This window comes from Argentina silus (assembly GCF_951799395.1).
Source record: "Argentina silus genome assembly, chromosome: X".
In the NCBI taxonomy this organism is placed as follows: Eukaryota; Metazoa; Chordata; class Actinopteri; order Argentiniformes; family Argentinidae; genus Argentina; species Argentina silus.
Genome location: NC_139653.1, coordinates 20,462,902 through 20,487,184, shown reverse-complemented (window position 1 = coordinate 20,487,184; position 24,283 = coordinate 20,462,902). Strand labels below are relative to the sequence as shown.

General features: G+C 43.7%; 1 protein-coding gene across 1 annotated transcript in view; it reads right to left on the bottom strand.

Moving 5' to 3' along the window:
* LOC310823041 (signal-induced proliferation-associated 1-like protein 2) overlaps nucleotides 1-23,656 on the bottom strand; it is a gene marked incomplete at its 5' end in the record, with an annotated part of 66,847 nt that extends 43,191 nt beyond the window's left edge. The window contains 6 exons of the mRNA XM_083695710.1: nucleotides 583-740; nucleotides 4,429-4,532; nucleotides 4,741-4,915; nucleotides 10,254-10,442; nucleotides 15,314-15,447; nucleotides 22,162-23,656. Of these exons, the coding sequence (XP_083551836.1) occupies nucleotides 583-740; nucleotides 4,429-4,532; nucleotides 4,741-4,915; nucleotides 10,254-10,442; nucleotides 15,314-15,447; nucleotides 22,162-23,656 (2,255 nt within the window). The remainder of the gene's footprint in view (nucleotides 1-582; nucleotides 741-4,428; nucleotides 4,533-4,740; nucleotides 4,916-10,253; nucleotides 10,443-15,313; nucleotides 15,448-22,161) is intronic.
* Nucleotides 23,657-24,283: the final 627 nt, after the last annotated feature.

Genomic DNA, 24,283 nt, shown 5'->3' with positions numbered 1-24,283 from the left:
CCAATAAACACTAGATTGTTTCAAAAATAACAGAGAACTCTAATTGTGACTGTGGGAAAGGGCAATAATTTCCAGTATAGAGACACAGAAGTGTCTCAAATCCAAGAGTCATACTGCCATGCTGAGTAAGTTTAAATGTATGTCATTAACAAGAACCATCTTCTCTTCAAACAACACTTAAGTGAAGAATCATAATTCATAATTCATAGCTGTGTCTGAAGATAATAATGCTGCACAATATAAGGCAGATCAAAAGTGGCTCATGATTTCCAGACATTACTAAAATGTAAAGCAACCTGAGAAAAAGATTAGCAGACCCATTATTCCTTCAAATCAAGTTCCTAAATTTCTACGACTTCAAAGATAAACACATTCCCTTAAATTGTCTTGAGGGTCTTTGTTGAAGAGTTTCTAATCCTTTGGTGAAATGCTACAGTAATTGGAGGCTTGAATTGAATGCTTTGCCCTCTCTATCCCCCCCATCCCCCGTCCCCCCCGTCCCCCCGTCCCCCACACCTGCTTTATCCACCTGAAATTGCTTTTAGCAACCTTGGCGTGGCAGCGGATGCATGCTCCACTTACCTGTAGCAGACATTATCAGTGCAGGGGTTGTGGACTTTAACAATGACAAACACGTGTTGGAAGTGGGAGCGGATGTTTTTAGGAGTGAACGGAAGAGCCCCAGGCTCCTGGAACACGATGGTGACGATATCGTTGCCAATATGTCTCTTCCTCAAAAGCTAAAGAGAGGGAGAAAGACAGAGAAAGTGAAAAGTAAATGAAAACAGGTCAGCATTGGTAAGAAAGAAAGACATGAAAACTGGTCAGGAGAGGACTGGTCTTCTATGAAGCAGATTGTTTGTTGTTACAGTATCCTGTACTATTGTATAAGGCTGTACACTGCCCCTACATCCTCGATGTCAAGAGGCTTTTACTTTGTAAACTGAAATGGGCTCCCAACAATAACTCAGAATGGAAATGTATTGTCAGTGTCTTCAATTTTTTCATCGTCTGTAGGACACCAAATAATTTACAGTGCAGTAATGACATTGTTCAGTTCTAATCATTGAACTTCATCCAGTCATTTCAGCTCATCCAGCTGCTTGCTGTAAGAGTCCTTGGCAATAAGGGTTCTGACATCACATCCCAGATGTCAGAGAAAATGGGTTGAGGGTGTCACCACAGTCAGAAATAGGCTCCCGGAATATATTATTTAGACACCCCAGCATGTGTTTCATCAGAGTGACACTAACCTGGTGTGTCAATTAACCTGGTAGTGTTGTTGCCATGGAGAGGTGCAAAAGGGGTAATGGGACATAAACAAACAGGATTAGAGGTGAATTGGGGAGGATGAAAGGATGAGAGGGTGAGCTCTGCTAGGGCCTTCTGAAAGATTACCACCTGGGATTAAATGCTAATCCCACACAATCAAATGGAATAGGAGGAGGGCAAAGAAAGAGAAAGAAAATCTGGTAGCACTTTATATTGCAGCTGGAAATAAGTGGTTAATAGCATGGTAATAACTAATAATTACCAGTAATTACTGATAGTTACCAGTAACAAGAAAAACAATTACCTTGTTATTACAAGGTAAGGTGGACTGTAGTTTCCATTTAATTATTTTCCATGAAAGATGCTTGTTTCTGTATTATTGTAACACTGTTTCCATATTGTTCTTGAATCATTGAATGATGAGCACAAATTTAATTTGATTTATAATCAAGAAACAGAGATGGTAGTTACTACTGAAATAGTATCAGAACTCGAAAATGCTACATGAGGTATTTCCATTTTCTTCTCGCCTTGCATCCCATCTTAACTTACACTTGTGTTTTGTATCACGGTTGTTCAGTGAGTTGGCTTTTCTTCTATTGAAAGAAACAATTGCATATGAGCCCCTGACAAGAAGTGACCTAGTGAAGGGCAGAGTACCATTAACTGCATGGAAATCATAAAAACCCAATAGGTATCTTATTATTGTGTTACATTCAGGATGCATGCATACCAGTACTACTGTAGGTAGCCTATGTACCACTGACTCAGTAACCATGGACTTAGTTGTGAGGTTAAGATGGGGTAAGTCTAAAACAGAATGAAAACAGGGAATATATTCCTGTTGATACCACCTTATTTCATAGTAACTACCTTCTCTGTTAAAGCATCTTTCATGCAAAATAATACTACATATAACTACATTCCAGCTTACCAAGCAAGTGTTTTGCTTGGCTTGCTTTTTGAGGGTCTATGGTTTGGTGTTAGATCATATTGTTTGTATATATTGTTTGTATTGTATTTATTGTTTGTATTGTTTTTGTGAAGCACTTTGCAACATTTGTCTATGTAAAAAGTGTTAATACATTTGATTGACTGATTGAATTGTCTTTCTTGTTACTGGTAACTACAGGTAATTAGTGGAACCAAATCAAATCAAATCAAATCAAATTTTATTTGTCACTTATATCGCATACAGTTGTAACTGACATATTGTCTATGTTTTGGGATCTTGCTCCATGCCCAACAACAGCAGTTGGCAACAATCAACAATTCAGTAATAAGTAATACAAAATGACAAGAAGTGAAAATAGTACTAGAGCAGTAATGTCAGTGTGCAATAATGTGCAATTTTATCAGATGTCTTGATCAAAGGGGGGGGTATTGTAGAGCTCAAGTTCGGGGGGGATGGGGGGGCATGGTCAGTCTTATGGCCTGTGGGTAGAAACTGTTCCGGAGCCTGTTGGTGGTCCAGGTCTGGATGCTCAGATACCTTTTGCCAGAAAGCAGCAGAGAGAACAGGGCATGGGATGGCTGGGGTCCCTGATGATCTTCCCAGCCTTCCTCTTCCACCTCTCCGAGTAGAGGTCCTGAATGGAGTGGTCTTGATCACAGCGTGGGTGTGGTGTGACCATGTTAAGTCCTCGGTGATGTGGACACCAAGGAATTTGAAGCTGCTGACTCTCTCCACTGCAGCCCTGCCGATGTGGATGAGGGCGTGGTCCCCCCCCTTCCTCCTCCTGAAGTCCACGATCAGCTCCTTGGTTTTGCTGATGTTCAAGGAGAGGTTGTTGTCCTGGCACCAGTCCGCCAGAACTCTTACCTCATCTCTGTAGGCTGACTTGTTGTTTTTGGTGATCAAGCCAACCACAGTGGTATCATCAGCGAACTTTATGATGGAGTTGGAGCTGTGTGCGGTCAAACAGGTATAATAGGGGGCTGAGCACACATCCCTGGGGAGCCCCTGTGTTGAGAGTCAAAGTGGATGAGGTGTTGCTGCCTAAATTCACCACCTGGGGTCTGCCCGTCAGGAAGTCCAGGATCTAGTTACATAGGGAGGTGTTGAGACCCTGGTCCCTAAGCTTGGTGACGAGCTTGGAGGGGACTATGGTGTTGAATGCTGTGTTGTAGTTGATGAACAGCATTCTTACGAAGGTGTACCTCTTGTCCAGGTGGGATAGGGAGGTGCGCAGGGCATAGGCGATCGTCTGTGGATCTATTGGGGCGGTATGCAAACTGAAGAGGGTCCAGAGTGGCAGGTAATGATGAGTTGATGTGAGACTTAACCAGCTTCTCTAAGCACTTCATGATGATTGGGGTGAGTGCAACGGGGCGCTAGTTGTTGAGGTGATAGTGATCACTTTGAAACAGATGGAGATGACAGACTGGGACAGGGATAGATTGAATATGTCCATGAAGACATCTGACAGCTGGTCGGCGCATACTCTGAGGACACGGCCAGGGATGCTGTCTAGTCCAGCAGTTGTGGGTGTTGACGCGCTTAAAAGCCTTACCATGGTTATTACACACTTATTCCTAGCTGTAATGTAAAGAAACAGAAAAGCTACAGAAAATCCCCTAATCCTGCTAATCAAGTGCCTTGAGTTGCATGGGATTTAGTTTGGTCTCTCATCTCTCCTCAGCCCCGTTCCCTACACACACAGAAAAACACTCCATTCTCCTATCCTTCACTGGCCCTGTCAATAATATCCTAGTGGGTGGAGTAAACATAGCGTATACTCACAGATCCTTACCATGGGCACAAGGAGAGGATGTGCTGTGTTCCCCCTCATAGTGGTGCAGGCTGAGCTGCAGAACCTCTTTAATCAGGGCTTTATCGGGCCATCACTCGCCAGTCCGCCACCGGATCCAATTAATCCTACTTGTTACCGCAGATAGACATCCAGCCCTGTCTAATACCACACCAGTGTTTGGCCCCTGGCGATGCTCTGATTAAAAAGCTACGTCTGGGGTTCAGTTGCCATGGCAATGCTCACGATTTCAACTTAGCGGTCATTACCGTCACAATATGAGGCTCTGGAGAAGATTGGCAGGAGCAGGGAAAAAAGAAGCTGCCCTGGGATTTACAAGAACTCACTCGCGTTGTGCATGGTCCTACAGTACCACCCAACATCTTAGTAGAGGGGAGAAACTAACCTGTTGTCTGTTGTTCGGGGTGTAGGGGAGCAGCGTGGACACATGGAACATCAGTTCGTAGTCTTTGTACGTAGTGTAAAGAGAATGGGTGCCTGTGGAGTCCGCTACAACATGAGGAAGACAATTAGTGGGTCTATGTTGGATAAGATGCTGATGTAATGGTGTAAACAAAGAACATGTTTCAAGCACCATAACAAGAGTGTGTGTGTGTGTGTGTGTGTGTGTGTGTGGTGTGTGTGTGTGTGTGTGTGTGTGTGTGTGTGTGTGCGCGTGCATGCGTGTTGTGATCTTTGTGTGCATGTCTTCTCTCACTCTTGTTGTCCAGCTGTGCTCTGTACTTGGTGAAGTTTTTGAGGCGCACCCTCTGCCCTAGCAAGTCAAGGAACTCATCAAGGGCGGGGCCTGCACTCTCGTTGTTGTACATCTCCTCCTCCGTGCTCTGGCCAGCTTTGCAGTACAGCACCCCCACCTTGTGCTGGAAACTCAGCTGGAAGCACAGGGATACCATGCAGTACATCAGCAGAAGTCACAATGCAGAAAAGGCCACTTACCATGACTGTATGTCTGTCATACTGTATCTACAGTTCTGCATTTTGTATTATTTTAGCTATACTCCAACAGTTTGGATTTGAAATCAAACAATTAATATGGGGTCAAAGTAGAGATTCTCAGCTTTAATTCAATGTTATTGAATTCAATGTTTTTTTCAGATTGAGTTCACCATTTAGAAAGCAAACCCTCCTATTTCAGGGCTCCAAAAGTATTGGAAAAAAACACATAAAGTTCAAATGAAGTACTCATGTTTAGTATTTGATTGACAATCCTTTGCATGCAATAACTGCCTGAAGTCTGCAACCCATTGACCCCACCAGACACTGGTTATCTTCTCTGGTGATGCTCTGCCAGGCCTATAATGCACACCATCTTCAGTTGTTTTTTGATTTTGAGGTCTTTTTGCTTAAAATCTTATCATCTGGAAATGAAATGCATGTTCAATTGGATTTAAATCTGAAGATTGACTTGCTCAGTCAAGAACTTTCCGCTTCTTGGCGTGAAAAACTCCTAGTTGTCTTACTGTATGATGAAGCACTATCCAATGAATTTGGAGGTATTTGCTTGTACACGAGCAGACAAGATGTTTCTGTACTTAGGAATACATTCTGCTGCTGTTGTCAGCATCAGTCCTCAATTAAGACTAGTTTGCCAGTTCTCGTGGCAGCTATACATGCCCAAACCATAGCACCCCATCCACCATGTTTCACATATGAGGTAGTATGCAAGTGGATATTGGGCAGATCCTTTTTTCTCCAAACTTTCCTCTTGAACTCTGGTACATGATACTACATACGTTGTCCAGCATGTTGGCAAATGACTCTTTTCATCACACTTTCCATCTTACCATTGCTAATACAGGAGCCTTAATTTCCTCTGCCGTTTAGCTGAAATCCACATTTTGTAAGGAAGGCCTGCAGAATGTCAGGAGCTCTCAGCAGAGCACAAATCACCCAGGGTTAATACCAATGTTCAAAACCAGCTACTGAGGAACGCCTATGACGCCATTCAGTGAGATCACCCAGGATTATGGAGACACACATGAACTGCTGTCATTGGCATTTAAATCCTTGGAAAAATGTAAAATAGCACATCTATTCAACTCAAGTACAGCAACAGTTAAAATCATGTGCTAGTTGCCACTTGGTTTATAAGGGACATAATATAATGCCACTTGCGTCAATCATTCAGAAAGAACAGTGTGTTCTATTTGCATAAATAAAGATCCATCTTAAAAATATAAAGATAAATCTTGAATAGCTAATCAGCAGAATCCCACAAGTTTAATGTAAAGTTGTTGAGGAAAAATATCCGAAATGGTGACACAATGGTGACGCTTTCACACCCAATGCCTCATTTAGCCGTTGAACCATGGGGCCATGAATCATTTATAAAGAGAGGCCAAAAAACAGAATGCTTCTAGCACCTCTTGCCTCATACTTTGAAATGAAGTCAACATCACAAGACAAGGGTCAATCTAGCAAGACAAAATAGCTTCCTGAGACTGGCAGCTAAGAAATATTTCATATTTACAAACAAACTACCAATGCCTGAGCAGCTCCCTTTTCTGTGTGCTCCCAACGCTGTTGTCATAACAACTTCCTGCTTCAGAGCATTAGCAGTCGGCCTGCTCTGTACTGAGGGAATAGTGGCTCCTGCAGTGTCTCTTTGTGTAATGATCATTTAGCCAAGGGGACTTGTCCTGATTTGCTGGAGTCTCTGTCCTGTATTATGTGGACTCACTTAACCTTGTGCTCTTCATTACAGCCCCCAATCTCCGGCCAATCACTGTCTCTCCTTCTGTGGAAATGTGTCATTGCCTGAAAAGCACAATGGCGCTTAGGGACTAAATAAAGAAATAAAATAATGAATAAGCAATAGGAACGCTTAGATAGGCAGGGCTGCAGCCAAGATTGTGAGTCTACTCTTGTGATGTAACTCACTCTGTCACTGTCACTTCCTCTTCCTGCCTGCTCTCTGATGTGCCTCTTTAATGGCATCAGCCTTGGAAGTGCAGGAAGAAGATGAAAGGAGGAAAAGTGGCCTTATATGATTCAGAAAGAGCTCAGGTATCTAATAGCATGGAAATTGCTGACATTAACCAACGTTCTCAACTGTTGCTGAGTGAGCCACAGTGATAAGGAGAAAAGTTCTGCTGCCTGAACAGAAGGTTCAGAAGGTGAAGGCTGGTTATGAAACAGAAGTGTCTCCTCTCCCCCTCTATCTCTAGAGCTGGGGGCTGTTGTCACCTGTTGGCCCCCACATACCCCAAAACGCAGTTATGGAGAGTAGAGAGAATTATAAGTGAGGCAGATGGGGACCACTGTAGAGCTCAGAGCAAACCTCAGGGACACATTGTGACACCTGTTTTCAGAGTATCAAAGCCATACAATATCTCTCTATACAGAAATCTGCAGTATTCATACACAACAAACCTTTAGGCTTACACACAACCACACAACCTCTGTCATGCCACAGGTTTAACCACATGTCCATTGTGTTGATCTTTTGGTTAACAGTTGACAGATAACCATGGTTGACAAATGTCAATGTCTATCTACATAATGCTGTCCAGCACTTTTGTAGTGGAGTAATGACCTCAGTGGGTAGTAGGCATTAATCCTCTGAACCTGAATAAAATCTAACTGATCTGGATTGTGCCCTTCCTTTCCCATGTGATTTAATCATCACTGATTTAAGCAAACCAGAGCTATGATCACTCCTGTTTTAGATATATTGGATGGTAAAAAAAATACAAATAAAATCTGTAGTGTCTAGTGACAATCAATCAATCATAAATGTCCCAGTATCTGGCCTTTGGTTGGGAACAATAGATTGACATTTGTCATCTCTGTGTTAGTTTAAATGTTAGCATTAGCTTTCGCTAGATAGAAAGCTAATGTTAGAATTAGCTTTCTGTCCTCCATTAAAGCCATGTCCTCTGATCTGATTTCATGCTTAACATTTTTTCCAGCCCATTATACAGCTATTTTACTGTAGGCCTAGAGCAGTGAGCTAAAGCACAGATCTATATACAGTATGTCATGTTCTCTTCTTACAAGTCAGGAACCATTACTCCCCAATCTAAAGTGCTGCTTCACAGCAGGATCACGCGACAGTTGCTTCACTCCAGGACAGTCTCACTCAGCAGGTGCCCTGTCTCTCCTCCCAGGGCACTGAAGCCCGCTTGGCATGCACAGACACAAATGCACACGCACGTACGCACGTACGCACGCACGCACGCACGCACGCACGCACGCACGCACAGATCTCTGGGATAAGGTTCCATGGCTGCTACATGCTTTCACTGCTACACACACTCAGCAGAATAAGCCTCTAATGGTTTGTCCATTCTCTCAGTCTTTTACTATATTTGAGGTGTGATCTAAAGCTTCCTGCTGTCCAAGTCTCAGTTTACCACCCCAAAACATTAGAGTGCTGTGAAAGTCCAGTATAGCAAAAAAATGTATTATGGTGTGCTGTTAAACTTCTGCGAGCATTGCATTAATGATTAAAACAGAGGCATACAAAAATACTGACTTTCAAATACAAGCACAGCCTCTATTCTGCTTTTGGTTTGAGGTCTGAGGGGACAAGTGCCAGCTGGTAGCACTTCAAGTCTCACACAGTTTGGACCCCTAGGAGTATTACCACTGAGGAGTCCCCTGCTCCTTGTTAGTGTGTTTGAGGTACTGAGAGTGGCTTAGGTCTAACATGGGTAGGGTCTCTCAGGAGATAGGTCTAACATAGGTAGGGTCTCTCAGATGTGTTGGCTACTACAATTGTCACTCTCATGTCTGGTTCTATGTTTGCTGCACGGTCAGGTTTTTTTAAAGTTTTTTTTTTACCCCTGAGTCTAGCTCCAGACAGTGTCTCTGTGACTTTGATGATTGAACTCAAACATTCAATATCAGCCACTGGGTTTTAGAGGAGTTATGAGGAGTTTCAGGCCAGGGTAGTGATTGTATTTGTGATTTTAAGGTGAATACAATTTCTGTACTAAAGGAACATGCTCAACACAGTCTATTATGAGAGACATTCCCTTGTCAATTGGCAGGATATGCTCATGCTAACAAACACAATTATGCTGGAGCAGGGGAAGGCAGGAGATCCTTTGATAGTTAGATAAGCACTACATGGAAGGAGGCACCTCTCCTTCCTCAATCTTATTATTTCATTAAAAGCTAAATTAAAGGCCTTAACATCACACAATGGAGGACTTTCTTCTGTACCAATGAATATGGAGGACCCATATTGCTAATAGCCATTTCATTATAACAGATATAAATACTAAGTGGCATCTCATACCATCCAAGCAGAATACCAAATACGCTGCCTTGGATTAAATATGTTGTCAAAAGTCTATTATTTCAGCCTGCTTCTGAATATCTCTCAGCAGAGAGAATGTGCCAGAGAAATCGATTTGAGTCCCTGTGTCTGGGATTCATATTGATTCACCTTAAGCGTGATATTGGCTGTCCTTTGCCTCCACCTGGAAACCAGTGAACATTTTAAACAGTGTTGACAGGCAGCAGCACAGGCTGCATATGGGTTCCTACCACTGGAAATTAAGTCAAGTTCTGCCCAATGAGTTTCTATCAAAAATGCAAAAGTCTAACCAAAGAGAGGTATATTACATCAATAAAATGATACCTTCATTTTCTTCAAAGACAATGTAAATTGTATAGGCCTAGCCTTTCTCCTTTGTTCATAACCCCCCCCCCCCCCTTATTATAGTGTTCATGGCCAAATTTGGCCGGTCTGTTTTAACTGCACTTATATTAACACAAAAACCATAAATCATCACCAAATTTAGTTGAACACCTTTTTAAGCTGTGAAACAATGTCTTCAGCTAGTGGCTAACATGAGTAACTACAGTGAACATACAAAAGAACGGACACTGAAAATGTATTTCTACATTTCTATATATTTTTTCCTATTGTATGTATGTATTTTTACATTTCATTACCCATTCATTTCCTATGGCTGTCATTTTAGACCCGGAACCCCACAGGTGTGACAAATTTGATTAAACCACTCAAAATTCAATGAAAGTGGTGATCAGCAATTTTATATGTTTAAATGCCTAGTGTGGAGGAAAACATAAGGTCTTGAGGCAATCAGATGAAAAACACAATATTTATGATTTAGGAAAAGTTGTAAATAGGTCAGATTTGACCCGAACACTAGAGGAAAGCTAGACAAGGTGTTGTACAGGCCTAGACAAGGTCTTCTTCCTCTGGTATCTTAACCCTGACCAAGCGGTACTCACCCCCTGCTCGTCCAACTTGAGGAGCTGCTCAGGGACCTTGGGGGAGTTGAGGGCCAGCCTCAGGCACTGGATGTTCAGTTCTGGGATCACATACTCCAGCACCTCCTTCAGTGGTAGTCCCCGGGCCGTACCATGCCTCGCCGTGGAAGGCACAGCATCCTCCAGGATCGCCCCCCGCAGGGTGGTCAGCTATAGGCACACAGAATATATCTTTATATAATATATGCCATTTAGCTGTCACTTTTACTGTATCTAAAGCAAGGTACAGTACAGTGAGTGCATACATTTTTATATATGGTCCCAGCAGCAATCAATTCCACAACCTTAGCGTTGCTAGCGCATTTTTTGTGCTCTACCAACTGAGCCACAGAGGACCATAACCAGGGAGAGGGAAGGATTGAAAGAAGGAGACTGAATGAGAATTCCATTGTCACGGTTGTTCTTTGGGAATCTTTAATGGTATATTGTTCCAAAATTGTGTATTACCTGGACAACACCACATAGGCAGTTACATAAGTGAAAGGTGATTATCTAAAGGCTAATATGAAGTGTTTTGTCAGACAGTACCTCTCACCATTCAGCTGGCATGGCCATTATACTTCCATGTAGAAACATTAGAGACTAGCTTACTAAATAATTGAGATGGGCGAACTGAATACTGGATCTTAAGTAGTGTTTTACTTTTCACCTCATTAATGTGCCATCACAAGATCACCCAATCAGCGTAAGCTCAGCACTCAGCCTGATATGATCTAGCACATTACAGGGACATCTAAAACAAATCCCCAGTCCATCTCCAAAGCCTATGGGCACTCCTACTTACAGTCGGTTCTTTGAATGAGGGAGGTGTGAGGTGAGTGGTGTGAGTACATGCAGATACACCATTCTAGTGATTGGGAAGGTTAACCTTGTTCGTATGACTGAGAGGGCTTGCGTGACCCACATACATGGTTTCCTGGAGAGTGGTGCTTCAAACCAAGACTGGCATTTAATATCAGTGACATTTCTCCATGTGATGCATCTGTCTCACCTGAATTATTCAGAGGATGAGCCCCTCTAGAGTAAATCACTGAGATCTTTCTGTGTGTGTATGTATGTGTGTGTGTGTGTGTGTGTGTGTGTGTGTGTGTGTGTGTGTGTGTGTGCTAGCATTCATCTCTATGTGACTGACTGCTATTGTGTGTGTGTGTGTGTGTGTGTGTGTGTGTGTGTGTGTGTGCTAGCATTCATCTCTATGTAACTGACTGACTGCTATTGTGTGTGTGTGTGTGTGTGTGTGTGTGTGTGTGTGTGTGTGTGTGTGTGTGTTTGCTATGATTGTGTGTGTTTTTGAATTATTGGACTGACTCACTGATAGACTGCATCAGTGTGTGCTTGACTGACTGGCTGAAGTCACGACTGGCTCCAAATCACTGACCACATTAGGATGCTTGTTCCTTAGAATGGATTGGGGAAAGGAATAGTTTAGGTTTTTCGATGTTAGACCTAATTTTCCACTTACTTCATCCAGACACTTTTTTGGGATCATATTTCTATTCTTGAGAATTATTTGGCTGGCTCCAGGGGTAGCATTTAGCCATACCAGGGTACATGAATAGGATCACCTTTACACTATCAAAAGCACAGAAAACTGCTTTTAAAACTTCTCCATGCAAAATGTAAAACATTTAGCTATTGGGCGTTCCCTAGGAAAATATTATATTGTTTTTATAGAAAATGATCTGTCATTGTACCTTTGAATAGGATGGAATACCCTGTCATCAGAGTAATGACGACCCAGATCTGGCCCATGTCTTTTTTCTACCGGTATGTGGCCCATGTACAACTTTGTACCCCGGGCCAGAAGTGGGCCGGCTCATACTGCCATTCCTGAGATTTATCTTTGCCATGAAAAGGCCAGACCTTGGCCAGCATGTGAATGTGGCCCATGTCCCAATCACACTCAGACCAAAGATGGCCCAGTAGCTACAAGAACATATCAGGGCCACAATCCTCATACCAGTGCTGGCCCACAGCAAATTGCCAACTCTCAGCCAGGGCTTGCCCCCATATGTGGACCAGGTTTGGCCATGGTATAATACTTGCCATTTCCAGCACTCAGCCATATGTGCCACCATGAGACCATATCTGGCCCACAATTGTCCTCTGACTGGGTAGCTACTTCAACCAAATGCCGTTGTCCGTGTTGTTCCACTGAAGTGAGAAACAAGTTAATCCGCGGATGTAATAAAAAAATGTTTTTAAAACTGAGGGCAAAACAGGAAGTATTCCCAGTTTGAATAATATATATTTGCGTTTGTAATACAATAACAAATTGTTTTCATATCGACATGAGTGTATATCCCACAAAGATATGAGATGGCTGTAGAATTTCTTGTGGAGATGTTTTTAAGTAGTCATACGTATAGCGTACAGATGATCCCATTCATGTACACTGGTATCCCGAACACTAGGCCTGAAGCCAGCCAAAGAAAATGTCTGGATGAGCCTATGAGCCCATGTCTGGAACAGTCCAAGTAAGTGAAAAACAAGTGTACAGCAAATGTGTTGTTCCCCACAAATTATGTAGTGCCCCTCTATACAAGGAGAGTGATGGAGAAGCCTGTAAATGAAGCAAGATGTTTATTTCTAAACTTTTTTACTATGACACTCTGGTCTCAGTTTTACAGTGCTGTACCCCCGTTGCGCACAGGGAGGGCTTTTCTCTTGGTGCGATCACCACATTTACATCAAACACAAATTTCACCAATAGGCTAAGTCAAAATATTTGCAAAGGCAAATGATTTGGTTACAAATGCGACTGGATATAAACCTAGGTTACACAACTCTGGTTTCCGTATTGATATAGGCCAAGTTTTGGTATTAAATTATGCATAACAGACTTCACTCACAAAATATGAATCCCACATATGTTAGGCTATAGGCTTAATGCATTAGGGTACACTCCTACAGCTGCATTCGTAGCCAGACTGAAAAGTTACTGGAACGTGTTTTGCTGATTTGATTCATTATCAGTTGCTTCTTACAGCTTTGCATTGAATTATTATTATTCCCAAATTCATTAGGCTATAGGCGTATTGCATTAGGCTACACTCCTCACCCTATTAGGACGTTTTTAATGGTGAATCGACATCACCTCAAAACTCCTAAACAATCTCTATGGCAAGATGCATCTGTGTAGTTTAGTCAAAATTGGGCCAATCAGTGTAATTCCGTAAATGCTGCATCTGTATGGCAAGGCCCATCATTCACCAAGGTTTTATCAGAATTGTCCCAGTGGTGTCAGCGTGTGACATATGAATGGATAGAGACCGAATCATAATCTCCCCGATTTCATCAGTGGGGGACAATGAGGTCTAACATTGAAAACCTGAACTATCCCTTTAATGGATATTTTCAGCGCTCTTAAACATATCTGTGCTCTTCCACTGTTCTACTCTACTGTTCTGACCCAACCTCTTCCTGACAAAAGTGATTGCATCACTTATAGGTTGGCAGGCCCCCATCATAGGAATTGGGTTTATGTCCCCAAGGGAAATAGAAGGTTTGTTTGGGTTGGGCCTCTAGTTAGCATTTCATGAGATGGAGTGTCATGGTATTGGCTTGCTGGACCCAGAATTAAGTCTGGTTAGTGTAAGCATAATCATTGAATTAGACTAATACCATGCAAAAAGTAATGTACTGGTTGTGTTAAGTCAGGTCTCATTAGAATACCACATCTTGTATTTTAAAGAGCTTACATATTGAATATAACATATTGACGGACATAACTGGACTAGTCATGAATGCAGCATTTTTCATGGTTTGGATTTGTTGTTTGAACAAACTACTGCTGACACCAGCTAATTTTAGCCCCAGCTAACAAAGAAATGTGCTAGGGGCATTCAACCAAGTATTAAATTGCGCAACCAAATCTACTCTAATTGTATCAAACAAAATACTTGGTGACATGTGAATTTGTGGTAATTTGGCCACTAATTTGAAACTTGATCAGTATTTCCATAGCATCTTTTTTGTTAGCAGTGGCTACAGTTACAGTAGCTAAAGTTAGCATTGGCTATTTCTAAAAAATCTTGTTAACTCTTCTCCTGGCCCCTAGATTTCTTTCAGGGTAAGGAATCCTCTGACGATCATGAAAAAGTACTTTAATTGGGTATCTTGTGAAAAATGGCATGGCAGCCAGAGCCGTCCTACTTCTGGCCCGAGGAACAAAGTTGTACTTGGGCCACATCCGTATGCCGGTAGAAAACAGATGTGGGCCAGATCTGGCCAGTAATTTCTTTGCTGGAATAGGCAGTCATTTGCTAACATTTGTCACTTAATTGTCGCTGTTGCTTAAATGTGTTAAACACTATTACACACGAATTGCATTGAAAGTAACAGGTCTTCTGGATGCGGATGTCATGAAATTCACCTTTATTTAAGCAGATGTTGGCAGTTGAAAACTGGAATGAATGACGGCCAATGAAGTTCAAGGATTAGGCTAGGTTGCTATCGGTAGTGGAGATATTAAGGAGTGAGCTAAGATAGAGGGACATGTAAATAAATGGGTACCTATGACAGCTATGCAAAACATTCTATATTGTTCTGTAATGGGCTATCATGCAGTTACAGTACCTACATTAATCAAATCTGTGCCTTATTATAGCCATAACAATGTATAGCCCTGTGGTGCCAGAAACAATGTTGACATTTCATTGTGATTTGAGAAGTGCTACCAAATCCAAATGCAACCAAGCATAACTTCTTAGGTTTACTAAGCTGCCCCTATAGTTGCCTTTTGAGTTCTGTTCTGTATGAGCACAAACCACGATAAGCCAGAATATTGGACCTACAGAAAAACAGAATGCCAAAATAGGAAATAAAATGTCTTCTCTGTTATGTCCCAGGCTGGCGAAATATGAACTGAATGTTCACATTTGAATTTCTCAAATTCGATCATTGCATTAGTTCTAGAAAACCAGCCCAAGCTTGAATTAATAGCTTCAACTAGCATTTATACTGAGGATACAATCAAAATGAATTTTTAAAAAAGCATGTAAAAATATATATGTTTTTACCTGGCTTGTCCTAAAGGTGACACGGTAGTTATACTGCATTCCTTCCTTCTCCTTCCCTTCATCCAGCTTCTCCCTCCGGATACTGACAGCCACTGGGCCGAGGTTCTCATCCACCCCAAAGTAGTTCTGGTGTTCTGGAGATGAAAGAAGACAGGACTCAATAAAGGCAAAATCCCATTGTGGCCATGCACAAAAAATGTGACAAAGTTATACTGTAACAAACTTCTCAGGCTAAAAGCTCCACACAAACACACTCTCACACACACTGTAACAAGGTACACACACTGCCAAAAAATGCAAACAAAGGGGGGGGGGCAAGGGTGCGATGCATTTTCTTTGTTATAGTAACATTAACATTCTTCAGTCGTTACATTCCTGGAGTTAACATTTTAAGTTCAATGAAGTTTAGATGAGTGCTCATCATTTTGAGTCAAGGTTTGTGACAGTGTTCAGTGTAGTGTGAAGTCAACCTAACCTCTTAAAGTTACCATGAATGAATATATAGTATACCTTGTTGTATGTAGGCCTAAGTAATCACACAGTGCATTGGGGTGTCTACCTGGAAAAAAACACTGGGATAATAAAAGAGTTGTATTTCCTTTGGGAAGAATATTCCTAACTAATTAACATGTAAGAGAGCACAAAGCACATACAGTACCCTGAGTATATGAATCTAAGGATTGACCAAATCAAACCTGCTTTTTATTTCTCCTCTCTCTTCTTTAAAAAAGAAAGGAATGATAGAATGCAGTCATATGGCGTCATGTGCAGGAGAGGGGTATGGACAGGAGCAGTGTACTGCACACGCACAGCAGTGCCTTAAGCAAACTGTCCCTAATCCCACTCAATGTCAGGGCGAAAGACTGGGATTCAGCAGACAACAACATAAAACCTCGCTAGGGACCTGCTTAAGCTGCAGCGCTCATAAAGTACCGAGGTTAGAGACTGCATCAAGGGCACAGGACATCAATATGGTGACTCTAATCACTATGACATCAGTTCTGTATTGCAGAGGGCATAGTGACATGAATAATAGATCAACTGCAGGAGAAAGCTGGGGAAACTAATTTGAAGAATGCATACTTGCCAACGACATGAAACATGTCAAATGGGGCATTGTCATGGGAGGACTACTGTGATGACCCTTGGTCTAGGTAGATCAGATTGCATTTATTAGACACTATAACTGACTCTACACCCCATAACCCCAGAGGGCAGTGTTTCTCCTATGCCCCTTACTATCAGGTGTATTTCCTGCCTGGAGGATATAAAAGAGAGAGGTGTAGCCTGTGCTCCCTCTACCATTCTTGACCAAGTCTCTTTGATCGAGTCTCTAATTTGGCCTCCAGACAAACAAGGACATTTATGGACTAGCAATGTGGGATCTAAGACCCTCAATCGTTTATTTGTTTAGTTTACCACAAACAAGGTGAATAACAGTGTTTCTAAATTGTTGCAATTCCCCAGTACACATGATATGGTGAACATTTGATTCTATTAGCTCTGAGACATTCAGCAAACTGATTACGACCTCTAAGCCATCCAGTTGTTTACTTGACCCTATTCTAGGCTAGGTTTTAGGCCCTAACATAGCACTGAGTCATAGTTAATGACTTATTGCTGGCCAGAGTTCTGTGTCTGTCCTTGTACTTCTTGATTTAAATGCAGCTTTTTATACTGTTGATCATATTGTCCTTTTAGAATGATTACAGTATCTTGTTGGTTTGCGTGATTTAGATCAGACAGATACCAGTTTGTTCTACTAGATGAGAAAACCTCCCTCTTTGGTTCAGTTTGGTGTCCCGCAAGGCTCAGTACTCGGCCCTTTACAGTTCTCTGCATATGCTACCCCTAGGCAATATTATTCAAGCATGGTGTACATTTTCACTGTTATACAGATGAACTGAACACTGAACTTTATATTTCAATGAAACAAGGAGAAGTACCACAGCTGGATGCTGTAGAAGGTTGCATTTCAGACATAAAGAATTGGATGATGGGCAACTTCTTACTCCTCAACTTGGACAAGACTGATGCTCATTCTTGGCCCAAAGAAACAGAAACCTGCTATCCGATCTGACACTCTGCGCGATCACTCCTAAGCAGGCAGTAAAAAACCTTGGTGTTACAATTGACCTTGATCTTTCATTTAATACACATATGAAAACCATCTTGAGAATTGCGTTCTTTTATTCCCATAACATCTAAGATTAGGCATTTTCTATCATTTAGTGACGCTGAAAAGTTGATTCATGCATTTGCATCCTCTCGACTTGATTACTGTACCGCACTATTATCTGGCTGTGCAAACTCCTCGCTGAAAAATCTCTAACTAGTACAAACTACAGCTGCCAGAATCCTTAAAAAAGTATGATCACATTACTCCAGTACTTGCGTCTTTGCACTGGCTTCCAATTAAAGCACAAGCAGGCTTGTATTATTAGCCTATAAAGCGTTACAGGGACTCACTCCCTCGTATCTCACCGACCTCCTTCAGCCATACAAACGTTCACACACGCTTTGTTCACAAGATACAGGGAGATTAGCCGTTCCCAGAATATCTAAAACTATGGAAGGTGGTAGAGCATTTTGCTACAGAGTGCCCCAACTCTGTAATAATCTTCCGATTCATGTTAGGGAGTCAGATTCAGTCTCAATTTTCAAGTCTAGGCTCAAGACTGATCTCCTTAGTCAGTGTTATGACCAGTCCTAGCACGGCAGTAAATCATCCTTGCCGTCTCTGTTTTGGGGCTGGCTTGCTGGTTGGTTACTGGGGCGCCTCATATCCTCACCCTGGGGGGTGAGTGGGCACTGGCGAGTTGGGACTTTGGGCCGGCCGGGGTTGTTGCTGCTATACGTCCCCATACAGGCGTGTGGCATGGGTTACACAGATTGGGGGCGGTGGTGGTTTCAGGAGTTATCCGGGTCTGGCTGCAGTCATTGTTTATGGCTGCAGGGTGCCCTGCGCCGGTGGACGGGGTCAAGGCTGGGTCAGCCTGGGTCTCTGGTGTTGGCCCCTTTGATGAAGGTTTGCCACCAAGTTGGTACAGGTTGGGGGGGCTGCCTGGGCTGATTTCGGGTCTTTCTTTCCATTCAGTGGTGGATGGGCTCTTGCGGTGTCTGGGTTTGGGTTGGCTGGGGCTGTTGCTGTAGGCCCTCCCACTGCAGGCGTACGGCCCAGTACCGTGCAGGCCGGGATGGTCATGGTGCTGGCTCTGGATGTTTCAGGTTCTTGCTGCTGCACCCTCTACCCCCCTGATGTCCCTCTGGCAGGTCAACCCGTGACAGTGTGCCCGGTGTAAGCGGGCTCTGGCCTTGTCCTTTAGATGTATTTTAGATGTCCCTTAGATGTGCCTCAGGTCACCTGCTTTATGCTGATTCTCTCCTACTGTTAATGTACCAGCTCTGAGCCCCTCAAAACTAGACTCCAGTTCTTGAAATCTTCCAGGCTGAGTCTACTCCACCCTATATCCTGATCCTTGCCTCTTTGCCTGGTCCTTGTCCATTCTATCTATACACTTTGTCTTTATTTCCATGTGTGTCTGTGACAATGTAACTGAGTGTTTGAAAGTGGATGCTTCACTGTATCCATCTGAGTGGTCAGATGGTTGTAACACACATGTTCTCATGGGGAAGGAGGGAATGGCATGGGGGGCTGGGGACCGCCAGGCCCAGGGTGAAAGAAGTGGCCTCTAAAGTGGTGACACTCTGTGTGTGTGTGTGTGTGTGTGTGTGTGTGTGTGTGTGTGTGTGTGTGTGTGTGTGTGTCTGTGTGTGTGTCCGTGTGTGTGTGTGTGTGTATGTGTGTGTGTGTGTGTGTCCTCAATAAAATCAATGTCTCCTCAATAAAATGCCTAGGCTGAAGGACTAAAAGGACAAAGACTGAATCCTTCAAATGGACAAAACAATTACATACAATTATACAATCATATAGGCCACTGTAAAAAGGGAGCTATATATTCAATCATGAAATGTATGTGAAAAAGTTAACTATTACAGAGAATGGAACAAACACTTAAACAGGTGGGTGCTATTTGTAAAAGTAGAAAATTATTTTTTTTCTCAGTATGAATAGTAAGTCAAGCGAAATGTCACGGCAAATGATTATCAATTCCCCAACAGAATAAGCTCACTAACACAATCTGATATCAGCTGAGTGGATCTGTAATTGGTTCATTCTCCATGACTGGAGACATCAAGCTTCCAAATGTGAATTTTCCGTCTAACACACTGCAATGCATTTATTCAAAGCAGTGTCCTGAAGAGGTTTAGGCATCTCCCCAATGTGAAAGGTGGAGCGGCTGTTTTAAGGGCTTAAGAATAGGTAACCCAATATGCTGAGAGCATCAGACACAGACACTGAGAAACACAGACACACACGTGATGATGAGTTGAGTAGAGTGGTATTTCCATATTCAGACACATAGGTGTTTTAATGAGGAGCACTGGGAACTCAATGTGGTTTTGATGACCCCAGGGTTTCATGTAAGGGGCGCTCACACACCCTCAGCCCTTGGGGTAACAGCTGCACCACACCCCTTACTTCACCTCTCGCTTCTCACATGACAAATCACAATGCTTTTACAGGGCGGAGGGCAATATCTCACAGAGAACATGACCGCTCCCCATCTGAAGGAAGTGAAACACACATCCTAACACAGAACACAAACCTCCTATTGTTCTGGCCCAAATATTTTCTCGAGCCTTACGAAAATAACTGGACCAAGCAGATACAGTATCTGACTCTACTGAGCTGAGGTTGTTCCACTCTGAAGGAACTCTTCCTCACACAGTATTATTGACTGAGAACAAAAGGGATTGTGATTAATTGGCAAGGAGGAAAACTAAAGGTCACAAATGTAATCCAGGTTCTCTGAAGGAGATGAGAGAGACCCCCCACTATGGGACACACACTCTGTGTACGTATTTGGAGAAAAACCTATTCAATCATGCCTGGTACAGGCTCAGAACGCTTGCAGGCACATAGCCCAGCCTATAAAGCTTTGAGATTGCCTGGTCCGAAGAGAAACATATACAAAAATGTAGCCCGTCTACATCTCCAAACCAGCACTCAGGACAGTGTGCACCAAGAAGGGCACGGTCACGTTCAGGCTGTAAATCCTTCGAAAGTTATGTGGAGAAGCCCAGCTGGCTGTGGCACAAATCTGTGAACAGAGACACCCTAGAGAGGCCAGAGGTGCAGGGGTAGAGAGGTGATGCTGAGGGTTGGTCGAGGCGGAATCACTCACTCGCCTCCTCAGGATCTTAAAGTGAGGAGGAGGCAGGGACGTAGGAAGTATATTTCGCGAGGGGGTGCTGCCTAAAATGTTGTGAGGGAGTAAAGGGGGGAGGCGCTATGTCAACGCGCACTACCACACAAAGTGATCACATATAGTGAGAGATGGAGATGGAGTAAGGTGAACACCTCGCATTTTGGAGAACAATATAGTGGTTAGTGCAAGTAAAACATTTAGAATCCAACAGCAGTCACACAATTTAACCAGTAGCCTAGATGACTCATATATACTTCCACATACTGTCACACACACTACATACTGTCACACACACCATCACAAGAACACAAGATTTGTATAAATTAAAACAAACCTGCCTTGTCACAATCTGGTTCAGGAAGGGCCACTTCTCCGTCTTAGGCTTGTCCTTGAGGGGAAGGACGGTGGTGTAAACCTCCATATCCTTCTTCTTCAACTCGATTCAAACTTCATGTCAGCCAAGAGCCCTAGCCGAGCTGGGGCTCGAGGCAGGTTCACCAACGGAAGAAGGGACTGTCTCCAGAAGAGGGCTGCGGCGCCTTGCCCTCTTCAAGGCATTCCACAGCAACGACACGCGACGCATACATTCTAGAAACTCAGTATAAAGTAGAGCACATAGCTCTAGGGGTCGAGAATGACAGTCTGTGCATGGTTTAAACCAAGACACGGTCAGCAGACTTTGTGTAAGTCCGACTTCCACAAGGCATGACCACATCTGGCAGGATTCCTTGGAAGCTGCCTTCTGTGGACAGCGTCTCCCATGTCTGGTAGAAACCCGAACCAAAAAGGTAGCAATTGTCAGATTAGCCATGTGCTCAAGTCGTTTTATAACGAGATTGAGCTAGCCAACCATCCCAATGGTTAGCCGAAGCATGTCTTGACTTGCCATCTGCACGAGGCAAAGAAAGGTTTGCTTTGCCAAAGCTAGCGAGGGCTCAAACGGCCCAAAAACCATGAGTAACTCAAGCTAGCTGACTGACCAAGTGCTAGCTGTAGCATACACAAGGACGTATCATCGATCCAGCAATGGTTCAAACAATTCCAAAGAATTTTGAGCACCAAGCTAGCTAACAACCTTCCTGTGTTAGTCTGCTAACTCAGAGAGTAGCAGATTCGCACAAGGGAAAAAAACATCAAACTTGGCTTACCAAATTCAGCAAGCTCCTATGTAATTGTTGAGCTGAAACCGCAGGGTTCAAGTAGTGATAACCTAACAATTGTCAGTGGAACAATTAAGATAAGTTGTAGCTAGCTATGAAAACACACTACGGTAAGCTTCAGACAGTCAGCGAGTGAAGAATGGAAAGAATAAATGAGCGTGCTATGCCTGAACCTTTATAGGCTGGGCTACGTGCCTGCAAGCGTCCTCAGTCTGTACCAGGCGTGATTGAATAGAATTTTCAGCGAGTAGGTACACAGAGTGCATGTCCTATAGTGAGGGGTTGAACCGAGTCGACTGAAAGAGAACATCTTAATCCTGAACAATGTGTCATTCATATCCTCCACCTACAGTAACACCCAGGGTTGGTAGTGTGGTGTAAAAGCCACATTTGGTTTCAAGATTTGGTTTCTTACCTTTCCCATAGAAGTACTTGTGATAGTAGTATGCTCCCAGGTCGATGTGCTCAATGATGTAGCGCTTGACCTTCTCTCTGTGGATGGGCTGGTTCTCTCTGGGCACCTCCAGTACAGACACCCCAGCATTGGTGCAGTGGGAGCTCAGAGACGACTCAAAGGAGCAGTTCTCTCCTCCACCAGTGTAGTTGGCACTGTTGGCTCTGGAGAGGGAGATTCTCCGCTCACCCTCTCCACCAATCTCATTGCGAAAGTGTGGGCAGCCCAATACTAAGCCACTGTTCTTCCCATCTCCCTCATCAGCATCCAAGTTCTCTTTAGGGTTTAGGTCCTCCCTGCTGCCCAGTGGAGACTCATACATGGTGGCATTTCCACTACTAACTCCTCCCTCTGCTCCTGCCCCTACCCCTGCCCCGGCTCCTGCCCCAGCAATCCCAGGTACGTGGTATTGGGAGGCGGCTGAAGCCCCAGTGGTAGTGTTCTTCCTCTGGCTCAGGTTGGCCCTGTTTGCCACCGCCTCACTGATGTTGAACAAGACGCTCTGGACGTCATAATGAGCAAAGCACTTCTGGAAGCTGAGCGGCCGGCGGTCGTCCTGCTCCATGGAGAGCCGGAAGCCATCACTCTCACTCTTAATTGTCCGCAGCTTCCGGAAGAGCGATGTCTCAGAGGAGTCTGACTTTAGCCGCCTCATAAAGGATTTCTCCCGCTCCCGGCTGTAGAGGAGGGAACTGTCAACATAGTCATACCCTGCGATCCGTACAATCTCACCCCGGGAGATCTGGGTAGCTGTCTGCAGGCTGGAGGAGAGTGAGGTGTCATAGCGCAGAAGCTCAGGGAATCCCAGTGGGGGCATACTGCGGTGGTCCAGGGTGTCTACCCGGTATCCTCTTAGCATGGTGAAGAACCCGTCCCCACTCAGGCCCTGTCTGTCGATGGAGGACGTGCTTCCATACTCACGGTGCAGCGAGGCGCCTGTGTTGGGGTTGACAGCAGTCTGATCGATGATGTCCTCTGAGTCGATGTCACTGATGGTGACATCACTATTGCTGCGCTGGCGAATGGGATGGAGTCCTTTCAGTGGGGAGAGGCTCAAGAGGTCGCTCAGTGTGTACTTGGTGTCAGAGTCAAGGGGAGCCTGCTCAACTTGATCAATCATGTCTGCAGTTTGGACTGGCTGGCCGTTCTGAAAGGCAGCTATTAAACTCTCATAGTTTGGTGATGGGTGGCCTTCCCAGCCCTTCTCTCTTGGGGGCCACTCTGTCACCCTAGCCCTGACCCCCATCTTGGGCATGGCTGGTGTCCCGTTGGTTTTCCCGACCCCCTCAGGCTTTCCCTGTGTGCCGCTGGCTGGAGGTCCCATGCTTCCGTTTAGGGCCTTGAGTTTCCTGTTGAACAGCTCCTCAGACTGCATAGCTCTGGGGTAGTTCTCTGGGCCTCCTGCGATTCCCGGCAGGTTTGTTGCGTCGTCTGTTGTAGGGCTCAAAATGCTCATATTCTGGTAGTAGATTCTTGACAGAGCAAAAACTTAAGACCCCTCTTCATTACATCGTGTGAGTCAGTCATTGGTGTATTGTGAGAAGGCTGCGTTCCTGAGTCAAGGGGCCAACCGTCATCACAAGTCCATAACTCACAGAGGGTGGCTGACGCAACGATAGAAAGACAGCATTTGGGCATCAAGGACAAGCGCCTGCAGAGTGTCGAGGCACAGCAGAGTGTGTTCTCCTTTCACAGTGCACAGCTAATTCAGAGTGACAGCTGGGTGAGTTGGATCTGTTGAACAAAAACAAAGAAAGAAGAAAATGTTAACACACACCAAGGGGGGAGAACACTGAAAGCAATTATTATATGAGATATAGGATAAGCAGGAAAAAAAAAATGGTGCATCCTAAAATGACCCTAAGATTGTGTTTAGCTGTAAAGGCTTGTATAACTGATCTAAACGGTAACATTTTACATTAAGGTCACATTTGTAAATGGTTTATAAATGGTTCATAATTAGTTAATAAATCACTTATAACCAGTGCATTATTAAATTATAAACCATTTACAAACAGTTATGTCATTAGTTTAGATTGATCGATATTTACAAATAGGGAGCTTGCAATCAGGAGCCAGTTAT